Here is a 12,548-nt window from a genome sequence, read left to right on the forward strand (position 1 = left end):
TATATATATTGTTATAGTAAGTAGTTTAATAAATTATATGCATTTAATATTTTCGTGCATTACATGTTTTTGTAATTTATGCACGAAAAATTATTAATTCACTCTTGCGCCACCTGCCCATTTCTATCTGTTCTCCTTTAACCAAAGGTTGTCTGTAAGAGATTGCCCTAGCGCTAAGAACGCCTTATGTACCTTTATGTGTATATTTCAATCTGTATTTATGTTACTGTATTTCACGTGAATTATTCACTTGTCATTGTATATTTTTATTTATGATGCAATAAAGAGTTAAATAAATAAATAATCAGTGTGATTATTTATTGTATTTTTTTTTAAAGAAAAGTATCTTGTGCCTTACTTAACGGTAAGTGATTATCGCCGCCAATAGGCACTCGCTAAAAAAATTGCAGGTATGTTGCCGGTCTTTAAGAAGGAGTATGCTCTTTCCTTGAAGGTTTCAATCTATTCGGAAATATTGCTGTTTGGATTTGGTTGCATATTTTGGTTATGCATGGAAGAAGATGTCTTCCGAAACGCAAGGTGAAGGACAAGAGGACCGTCGTCCATCCAGATAGCCGTGATGTGACAGTGAAGTTGTGTTTCATGCAGATTCTTCTCAGCAGATAGTAACATCCCGAATCCAGTAATAGAAGGGGGAAAAGGGATTGTTAGTAATGGAGACTAAGAATCCCATTGCTAGCAATATATCCAACCAGGTCGACCTCCTCGCGGTTCCCCCTGGAAACTATCATGATTAATTCCTGATGAATTCATCATGATGGGCTAACTGGCCTTTTTTCATCCTCATCGATCACCCTTCACTGGTGCCCCGCCAGCGTATCCCATTAGCGCAGGCGGGATTACCATTCCATTTTCATCAATAAAAAAAAAACCAGTAATGGAATAATTAAATAATTTACGATCTAAATCAGCTTGTAAACAAGTCTACAAAGTTATTTCTATTTTAAAAAATAAACTTAAATAATTATATTACTAAATTAGTAGTTTATTAGTTCTGACATTACTAGAAATTTACAAGTGGGCGTTATTTAACGAAATATTCAAGCTTTTATAAAGGGCAAAGGTGGTCCTCTGCGCCGGATGTACATTTTGGATGGCTGAAATATTTCAACTAGAAATCAGGTTGCGTCCGACATTTTTAAAAGGAATTTAATCTAATCTCGCAATGTTAACATCGAATTGAAGTGGATTTGTATCTTACCTATACATAGTAGTGGTAGCGGAATTTTCTTAATACTTACAGTAATTTTCAACTGCTACTCGTGTTCCTTTTGTAATCTTATCACCTTTTCACCTGATCATGACGTGATGGTTCGATGGGAGAGCAGTTTTGTAATATCATTCAATGGAATGATGTTTGTGTGTGGTTTGGTTGATTTATTTATTGATACTTTATTGTCATTATCATCATCATATTTAGCTTTTAACTGTCATTGCTGAACATGATTCTTCTCCAGGGGGTTTTGCCAGTAGTTGCCATGCTTGGCAGGCGGATTGGTAGCCACAGTTAGGTTTTGGAGATGTTTTAAGAGGGACGCTGCTGCTCATCCCTCGTCCACTCTTAGTCAGCTCTTACGACACCCACGAGAAAGGAAGGGGTGGCCTATTCAATATCGGGACCACACGGCCATATAGAACTAAATGCTTATCTTATATGATCATATATAATTGTATATATACATACGTATATACATACATAGACATATAAATAAATATATGTTCTTAAAAATATTTAGGGACTGACTATCAGGAATAGGTTTATGTTATATTGGTATATTTTTTAATGGGTTGTTATTGCGTGTCAAAATCTATCGGTGCAATCTAAACATGTAGGAATTATTTCATTGAAAGATAAACTGGTTTTTTCCGAATAGATGAACAGAATCCCATAGATAGTGTATCGTCGATTAGGATTTTTATCAAATAATCTAAGACTATATAAGTCATATCTTTCGTATTCAACATAGTTGGCAATCATGGCTTCATTCTGGCCCTATTTGGCTTTTTGCCTTTTGACAATAGTGGATTCGAAAGTTACGATTCAAAGACAGGATACTGCTATTGCAGAAGTAGAAGAGTACATAGAAAAAACTAAGTCTCAAATAAATCAAAGGTACAGACTGCATTACCATGTTGCACCACCTGTGGGGTGGTTGAATGACCCTAACGGATTCTCGTATTACAAAGGGGAGTACCATATTTTCTATCAGTTCTATCCATACGACAGCGTATGGGGCCCGATGCATTGGGGCCATTCTTCTAGTCCTGACTTGGTTAACTGGAAAGTATTACCAACAGCGTTGGTTCCTGGAAACGAGCAGTGTTTCTCTGGGAGTGCCGTTGTCGACGGAGACATATTGACTCTGATGTACACAGCCCATGAAATTATAGATATCGACCCTTATTACAACGAGAGCCAGTATCTTGCATTTAGTAACGACGGAGTCAATTTTCAGAAATACGAAGGTAACCCTGTATTGCCGACAGCGCCTAACGGATCCCCAGATTTTAGAGACCCCAAAGTTTGGAGACACGGAGATTTCTGGTATGTTGTCATAGGCAGCAAAACTTTGGATGAAAGAGGAAGAGTTCTTTTATATCGGTCAACTGATTTAAAGGATTGGGAATTTCTGTCTATTCTTGGAGAATCAACCGGTGATTTGGGATATATGTGGGAATGTCCAGACTTCTTTGAGCTGGATGGCAAATATGTATTGCTGATGTCACCTCAAGGAATGGAACCGGAAGGTGATAGGTACAAGAACACTTTTCAAACTGGATATATAATTGGTAGTTTCAACTACGATACCTTTGAGTTTGTTCACGAAGTACCTTTTCAAGAAATGGATTATGGACATGATTTTTATGCAACACAAACGATAGACTCAGATGGAAAGAGGTACGTTGCAGGTTGGTTTGGTATGTGGGAAGTACCGCACCCCGAAGACGTAGACGGCTGGGCTGGAGCTTTGACTATTATTAGAGAGCTAAGACTTGTAGGCGACCGGATTATCATGAAGCCAGTAGAATCTATTATCAGTCTTAGAGAACAAACATTATTAGATGGAGAATTCCAAGAAGGGGATGTGATAGATTTTGAAAAAACTGGTGAAATTTTAGTACAGGGCAATTTAGAAAATAAAATTGAATTGTTACTCGAAGGTCGGGAGGGTGGCGGTAAAGTTTGGTTGAAATGGGACCCGGATGTCAGAAAAGTTGTAGTAGACAGAGGATCTGGTGACGTAAGGCAGGTAGAATGGAACCCTTTGGATTCTACATCATGGCGAGTATTTCTGGACGCGAGTTCACTGGAATTATTCTGTGGTGAAGGTGAAGTGGTCTTTAGTAGCCGAGTTTACCCTGATGGAGGTTGGAGGTTGACAAATCAAAGTCCTCAAACATTGAATATTAAATTATATCATTTAAAAAGGAGTGTTCCTGTGTAACTGCACACACACTTGATGTTTATATATTTTTTTTAATAAAACATTTAACCAAATAATACTCTTAAATAAATAATACTTTAGTTTACCCTACTTACATGGGTACTACTTAATTTTAAACTTTCTCGTTGTTGACACAAATTTTAAATGCCGGACGGCCATGCAAAGCCGGGTCGGGTCGTTAGATATTCATTATTATTTGGAATATTTGGAAATCTTAAATAATCAAATAGCCTATTCGATTTCTTTCTAAAATATACTAAAAATATTGGCAATATATTTAAAAATCCAATTTACGATCGTCTTTTGTCTGGTATGCGAGATTCTAATTGAGGCAATAAATTCCTTTTCATTAATCCCCTTGCGGCTAAATCTGAGAACATTGAGGGGTACAGAGGACATTGAGATATAACCGTTTGTAATCTGGTCGCTGGTGACCCATAGATACCTCGTTACTACACCAATTCCGATAATTAAAGTCTATATGGGATTAATGAATCCAATTATAATGTTGCGGTTTGGGATTGTGAGGTGAGCGTGTATAGTTATGTTCATAACGTAAAGACAATTATATACTCGTATATCGTACATATTGTTAATGATTTTAAGGGTTCCGTACCAAAAAGGTACAAAGAAATCCTTATTTTGCGACTTTGTCTATCCGTCCGTCTGTTAAAGAGTTATATCTCAACTAACAATGTTATTAATTTGCAATTTAGAATAATTTTACATATTATTGGTTCGCACACAATGCAATGTAAATAATTGAAAAAATATTTTTATTTTCTTTACTAGCGGATCCGAAACAGATATTCAAAATTTCAAAATTGACCTATTGGTCTAAATGAGGTATTACACGAAAGGGCTTCATTTGTACATTTTAAAACTGATTTTTATTTATTTTTATTTTATTATTATCATATAATTCGTCAACTGTTAACATAGGTAAAAGGCGTGAATTTACTGGGTACAGAGGAATAACACCTGAGTCCTCAGGAACGGCAACGCATGGGGGGTATCATGGGTGAAACAGTATAGTCTGCTATGTCCATGGTACTGCTCATGTCTATAGGCGACGGTTACCACTTTCCATCAGGTGGGCCGTCAGCTTGTTTGTCATTCTAAGTTGCATAAAAAAAAAAAAAAAAAAAAAAAAAGATCTCCCCCTTGGGGGTAGCCAGTAATTGTCACGCTTGGCAGGCGGGTTGTCAAGGTTAGGCTTTGGCGAAGTTTTAAGAGGGACACTGCTGCCTATCCGTCGATCATTAAGTTCCCTTATTCATGTCTTACGACATCCATTGGAAAGGAAGGGGTGGCCCAGCATTTATTTTTATACTGCGTAGTTTTTTAGTTATGGTCTATCTCTGAAGTTCCTGGAGCTGATCATCATTTCAGCCATTATGCGTTCACTGCTGGAGATAATCCTCCCCCATACACTGCAATAAGGAACGCTTCTGACCCACCTACATTCATTGACTTTCTGTAATGCATTTCAGGTCGTCACTCCATCTAGTGTCTGAAATAATTAATGCATATAGAGGTATACGCATATGTGAATGTTATAGATAAATAAACTAAAATAATAAAGCCATTTTTGAGAAGTTATTAAAAATAAAAATCAAAGAAAAACAACTAAGTTTATTGTTTTTCTTTGTTTGTTGTTTTACAATAACAATAGATCAATTATAGTAAGTTAGTGTGTAAAATTTTGTAAATAAATAAAAATAAAATAAAATAAAACAAAATAAAATATACAAATTGTGCTATATATAGTTGTAGATAGTAATAAAAATGCAAATTTCCGTTTGCTGCATCACGTACACGTCACGCGCAGCCCGCGTTTGATTTATTGTACAATAAATACACAAAGAATATTTACAATAAAGTTCACAGAAAATTGCTGCGTTCATATTTTACTAAATTTTCAATAGACTTCAAAAAAAGGAAGTACACAATTCGATATTTTTTGTATTTGTTACCTAATAACTCCGTCAGTTCTAAACTGTTTTGGAAAATTAATTTATTACCTGAAAGGATAGATAGATAGATAGATACACTTTATTGTTTCCTCCAAAAGATAACAATAGTAAACTTATTATAGATACAAACAATTACAAGAAATAATCACAATGAGAAAACAATGGGCGACCTTATCGCTAAGAGCGATCTCTTCCAGGCAACCTTTGGATGGAGAGGAGTAATTATAAACAGTTTGATTGGAGGCACTTACAATATACTTATAAATTAGTCCTATCATCATAATCATAGCAGCTTATAATCGTCCACTGCTGAACATAAGTCTCCCTCTTCGGGGCTTCTGCCAGTAGTTGCCACGCTTGGCAGGCGGATTGGCAACCGCAGTCAGGCTTAAGAGATGTTTAAGAGGGACGCTGCTGCTCATCCCTCGTCCTCCCTTAGTCGGTTCCTACGACAGACACGGAAAAAGAAGGGGTGGCCTATTCTATGCCGGGACCATACGGCGATTGGTCGCATAGAAATTTTTAAACGCGTTTGAAATAACTGATTTTGTCATTTGGGGCACAATCTTCAATTATTATAGTGACAATTTTTTTATTTATTTATTTATTTATTATTAATTTACATTGCAGTTTTTTTTAGTTATCGGTATGCTAGAAAGCTGGCTTAAAATAAATTTGATTATAATACGACGAAGCCGTGGATTTAGTTAGTGATCGTAAATCATATTTAACTTGTATTTCGACTAATTGTATTTCTAAGTATACAATAAGTTTAAGCTGATGTATCTTCAATATTTGGATGACAAACAGATGTGGAGGATCCCCTTTAGACTCGAAACAAGCAAACAAGTTGAGACGTGCTCGGCAGGCCTCAATTTTGTTTGTTTAAATAACTTTGTGCAGATAACGTGAAGTGGGTGTCGGCTTCTATTGAAATTATAACTTTGTAACGTTTCGATCTAAGTGCGATAATGGGTTTTGGTAGTTAAAAGAAGTAAATTAATTACATTTCCAAGAAACTTAAGAATTAATGTCTGTTTAATAGTAATAATAGTCGAGGGAAAGGAAATTAAATTGAAATGGTCAAGTTATGAAAAAAAAAAGAGGAATGTGTAAATAATATTATGTTAATAATATATATATTATATAATTTTACCAGAGGGAGACTTTGTATAAAAGTCGTTTGCTTGGTCACCCCTGTCCCATTTGTGTTTCTACCGTGAAACAGTTGTGTTTGCAGAACTGTGTTTCGATTTGAACGGTGGGATATAGCAGTGAATTTACTGGGTACAGAGCAATAACACCCGAGTCCTCAGGAATGGGAACGCATAAGGGGTTATCATGAGCGCAACAGTATACTCTGTTATGTCCATGGTACTGCTCATGTCTATAGGCAACAAAAAAAAAAAATTTAAGCGATTTCCAAAATGTTACGAGATATTAAAACTATTAGAGGATATCACGCCATGATACTGAGTTTCGGTCAAGATGGTTTTGTTGTTGATGATTCAGAAAAGAGCTAATCATTTTTAAACGATTGAATAAATTTGCATTAAAATATAATTATTATTAATAGAATACTCTCAATTAAGTCACTTTTCAAAGAAAATTAAAATGTTTTTCGAATAATTTATTCGTTTGAAAGCCGCGATGTCAAAAACAGATCCTGACAAAGGCTATTAAACTTTTTGGGACAGAGGTTAAAAATAAGTAAAACTAAAAATCATTGATATATAAAAAAAAAAATCTAAGATATTCATTCTGATAAAATAATCTACTTAAAACTGATTTAAATATGAAATAATTTAATTCTGAATTAAAGTAAATAAGGCATTAGTTAGCCGTATGGTTTCGGCATAGAATAGGCCACGCCTTCCTATCCCGTGGGTGTCGGAAGAGCCGACTAAAGAGGGCGAGGGTTAGGCAGCAGTATTCCTTTTAAAACATCTCTAAAGCCTGACTGCGGTTTCCGGGGGGGAGGGATTGTTAGTAATGTGGAGTACCAGGCTTTTGCTAGCAATATACTCCGTCACGTCGACCTCCACGTGGTCTCCCTTGGAAACCATTCTGCTGAATTCCAGGCGAATTTGTCACGATGGGTCTACTGACCTGTTTTTTCATTTTCACTTATCACTTTCACGTATCATCCCTCACTGGTGCCCCGCCGGTGTATACCGATAGCGCAGGCGGGGTTACCATTCTGTTATCATCCATTAAAAAAAAGACAGCGGTTGCCAATCTGCCTGCTAAGCGTGGCAGCTACTGGTAAAACCCCCTTTTTTTTGTCGAGGGGGGAAATACTTCATGCAGACCCACATAGCTCGGAGGAGATATGTGGGTACTGCCGGACTCTTACCAGCTAAAACGCCCCGGTGTTCCTCGTCCACCTATCGCCGGCGCCGCGGCGAACCCGCTTGAAGTCGTCCGAGACTTCGACGGCGACGGCCCGCTCCTAAGTAGGCCTCCTCTCTTTACTAGGGCGGGAAGATATTGAACCCGCCCTACTGGTAAAACCCACAAAGGGTGAGGCTTAATGCTGATATGATGATGACGATGAAAGCTTTAGTGGAATTGTTTTATCAGCCGCTACCTGTCCACTGCTGAACGTACTCTCTCATTAGTAGAGTAAATTAATATAAATAATTTATGAAATGCCATGTCTAGATATTATATTGTTACAGGCAGGGCTGGGCAGTATTTGAATTGCTTATAACTAAAATAGGTAAATGAAATCCAAATACATATTTGATATGTATAATTTAAATATTTTCTAAAAATATAATTAGTAATTGGTTGAGGTATTTTTTAGTTAGTATTTCAAATGTTTATAGATTCAAAACGAATATTAACATAAATACATTTAGCTTTTATTTGTACATTATGTATTTATTTATTTATTTATTTAAGGAACACCAACAGCATATTGCATTATAACATATAGGTATAACAACATTAAATATAGTACAATATTAATGCACACGCCTATTATAGGTATTCACAGCATTCACTTTAACATAATTATACAGTGTAAGAAATTTAAGTAAATAACAAAAATAAACATGTAACCTAAGTTGTGAGCAATATCAGAAAATAAGGTTATGAGTGAATTAAATTAAAAAAATATGTATATATATGTATATGTATATGTATATATAAATATATATATATATATATATATATATATATATATATATATATATACATCTGTAATGAAATTTGTACAAACTTCCTAAATTTTAATTTAATAACTACCGGTTTAACTTACGTGTAATTAGATCGAAAAAGCTCGACTACTTTCGGAATCAATTCGTGATCCTTAGTACACTACGTTTAACTAGTAATTAAATTTGTAACGAGTTTGAAAGCGAACGCAAGAAATTAAATTAAATTGGTTCCCAGAATAGTGATTTCGCCTTAGTCTTAGACATTTGATGGAATAGGTTTAAATGAGCTCTATTTTTAGTGCGTCTGAAAATGAACCTCATTTTTAAACATATAAAATAGTATCTTTAGGGATTATTGCATATCAATGACATTATTTTTTTATTATAATGTTATCCAACTTTAATATAGATAGATAGATACTCTTTATTGTTTCCTCCAAAAGATTACAATAGTAAACCTATTATAAATATAAACAATTACAAGAAATAATCACAATGAGAAAACAATGGGCGACCTTATCGCTAAGAGCGATCTCTTCCAGGCAACCTTTGGATGGAAAGGAGTAGTTATAAACACACATACATATAATATGTACATACATATACATATTATATGTATGTATGTATATATATATATACATACATACATATAATATACTATGGGAGTATCAATATACATATACACATATGTGTATATTGAAATGAAATTATTGAATTTAGAACGTCATATCGTGTGTCAACAAATATTGTTTCAATTCTTTTTTTTTTATACAATTTAGCAAACAAGCTGACGGCCCACCTGATGGAAAGTGGTAACCGTCGCCTATAGACATGAGCAGTACCGTGGACATAACAGAGTATACTATTTCGCCCATGATACCCCCTATGCGTTGCCATTCCTGAGGACTCAGATGTTATTCCCCTGTACCCTGTAAATTCACGTCATATCCCTTCCTTCAAACCGAAACACAGCCATGCCATTTAGCTTCGCCATAAGCAATTTTGTTATAATATATCAACAACACAGGAGCAAACCCTATCGATCGATGGGGGGAGGGATTCTTAGTAATACGAACTACCAGTCCCATTGCTAGCAATATACCTTGTCAGATCGATGTCATCGGTGTTCCCCCTGAATATCATCGTGCTGAATTCCAAGTGCATTCATCATGATGGGCTAACTGACCTGCCTTTTCATTCTCACCTATCATACCTTACTGGTACCCCTCCAGCGTATATCGTTAGCGCAGGTAACGTTACTATTCCATTATCATGTATTAAAAAACCCTGTCGATTACAAGAACATTATCTAAATCAATACAGAGGGCCTACCATGAAGTATTTTCCGAAATTTCGGGGACGAACGAAACAGAAATTTGATGTTAAAATTACATAATACATGCTGTTTAAAATGATTAAAAATGTTAAAATATCGTTCCTTTGGACTATTAGGATAGGATTTATGATGAACAAAATTTTAGGCTCCATTTAATGGGTCAATTTTGATACGAACAAAAACACGAAATTGAGCCCGAAATTTCGGAATTTCATTTCATGGTAGACCACCAGGTCCTCTAGACAAGTGGCAATCGAATTCGTCGATGGTCGTCGTCGAATTAATCGATATCGCTAGCGAGTCCGTGAGTTGGAATGACTCATTCGGGATTGCTATCTCATTCTATCTCACGGACTCGCCAGCGATGTCGATTCCATCGACGAATTCGCTTGCCACTTGTCTAGAGGGCCAGACTTTGTTATGTCATCGCGTAACATAAAAAATACAGGCGAATTGACATCCACTTCCCTTTGGTAGTTAATTAAAAACGGAAAGTCAAAATGTCTCAATGATTTGAATCGCGACAACAATGGCACTTTGAAAACTTCATCAAATTTAATTAACACTTTTCGAGTTATTTCGACGTTTTCCAGAAACGATCAACATTTCACTACACTCGTACAGAGTCACAAAGGGAATGCTATTGGCATTTATATACTTTTATTAAAGTGGGGGGGGGGGGGGGTGTTAAAAATGAGTCTAGTAGTCCCATTGTCAAGAATAGAATGAAAATCATCTTTACTCGATTTAACTTCGACTCACCAGAGGGAGACTTTGTACAAAAGTCGTTTGCTTGGCTACCTCTGTCTTATTCGTGTTTCAACCGTAAAGCAGTTGCGTTTGCATGGCCATGTTCCGGTTTGAAGGGTGGGATATGGCGTGAATTTAAAGGGTACAGAGGAATAACATTTGAGTCCTCAGGAATGGCAACACATGGAGGGTATCAAGACACACAACACACAAGGATGGACATAACAGAGTAAACTGTTTCGCCCATGATACCTCCCATGCATTGCACTCAGTAAATTCACGCCATATCCCACCTTTCAAACCGAAACACAGCCATGCAAACACAACTGCTTCACGGTTGCAACACGAATGGGACAGAGGTATCCAAGCAATCGACTTTTGTACAAAGTCTCCCTCTGGTGTACAGTAAAAATGCTCGTTTTGTTCTTTCGTTTAACACTCTAAAATGATTTCCCCAGAGTGACATTTGTATTGGACAAAAGATCTGAGCAGATGAGCTATAATTCGTTTCTTTTTATTAGGTGAGAATGGAATGGTAAACTCACCTGCGCTATTGGTATTCGCTGGCGGGGCACCAGTGACAGATGATAGATGAAAATAAAAGCAGGTCAGGTCCATCGTGACGAACCACGATGGTTTCCAGGGCGAATCGTGTGAAGGTTGACCTATGAGGTCGAGGGGTACATTAATAGCAATGGGAGGAAGGGCGTATTAGTAATGAAGTTTAATAACAGTGAGGTTGTATATTGTATAGGTACAGTCCCTATGCCTTTCTCAAAGAGATAAATAAAACAAAAAGATTAGAGAATTTTATTTATTTTTTATTTATTTATTCTTTATTGTACACAAAAAAATTACAACATATAATATATATAACGAGCTTAACTCTGTAAGAGTTCTCTTCCAGCAAACCCTGAGTGGAAAGGAGCATTAATTACTAGCGCGCAGTGTGCGTACAATAATAGAAGGAAACAGTATAGATGTTTCTATTAAAAAATATGTTGACATACATATATAAGTAACTCATACAATTAAAATCAAAATACATACATATCTGTATACAATAATACATATACATATAAACATAGACATAAAATATCTCTTTACATACAAAATATGTACATATACATACATAGACATAATAAAATTTTTTTAAAGAATTTATTTTAAAGGTTGAAAATAATAAATTGTATAATTTATTATAAGGGAATGTCAATTAATATTAGTATGTTTTATTGAACTAGGTGTTAAATTGCGGAAATATATTTCACTGCTAAATTATTAAATCCCTGCCCGGAGTTTAGTGTTAACCATTCGGCACGCAGACTGCGAAAATTTGCCTGAAAATGCCTCATGAAATGAAATGAAATAAAATTAATTTATTTTACTAGAATGTGGTTAGTTTTCGATGAAAGAGGTTTACATTTCCTATATACATTCTGCCTTAATGTCGGCGTGCAAATTATTAACAATGTCAGAAATTTACATCTATTCTACACTATAGAATAGAATAGAATAGAATAGAAAATCATTTATTCAAATAAACTTACATTGAAGCACTTTTGAATAGTCATTAAATTTTTTTTTAATCTACCGCTCGTTCGGAAAGCTGTCTCATCACAAGAAGAACGAGCAAGAAACTTGCGTGTTGCTCTTTTAAATAATTTTATTATTACTTTACATTTTTAAGTTTAATTGTGTGAATACAAACCACCAATAGCACTAATTCAATTAAATACTCAAAAAGAAAAAATATTGAATACATAACCAACTGGTTAAACAATTAATAAGAGGAAATCAGTCATAGTGATTAGAGCAGACCAGTCCCTACAAGCAGCACCCGTTCACGAGTATG

The 12,548-nt window shown here is 35.5% G+C and overlaps 1 protein-coding gene across 1 annotated transcript; it reads left to right on the forward strand.

Annotated features, from left to right (window-relative positions):
• The first annotated feature begins 1,997 nt into the window (after positions 1-1,997).
• LOC113513974 (sucrose-6-phosphate hydrolase-like) lies at positions 1,998-5,100 on the forward strand. Its single transcript, XM_026897958.3, has one exon. The coding sequence runs from the start codon at positions 1,998-2,000 to the stop codon at positions 3,465-3,467; it is 1,470 nt and encodes a 489-aa protein (XP_026753759.2). The 3' UTR covers positions 3,468-5,100.
• The last annotated feature ends 7,448 nt before the right edge of the window (positions 5,101-12,548 follow it).

Source organism: Galleria mellonella, unplaced genomic scaffold, assembly GCF_026898425.1.
Source record: "Galleria mellonella isolate WM207_F2 unplaced genomic scaffold, CSIRO_AGI_GalMel_v1 utg139, whole genome shotgun sequence".
Taxonomy (NCBI): Eukaryota; Metazoa; Arthropoda; class Insecta; order Lepidoptera; family Pyralidae; genus Galleria; species Galleria mellonella.

Coding starts and splice junctions, on each gene's coding strand:
- LOC113513974 (XM_026897958.3), top strand. CDS start 1,998: ATGGCTTCATTCTGGCCCTATTTGGCTTTTTGCCTTTTGACAATAGTG.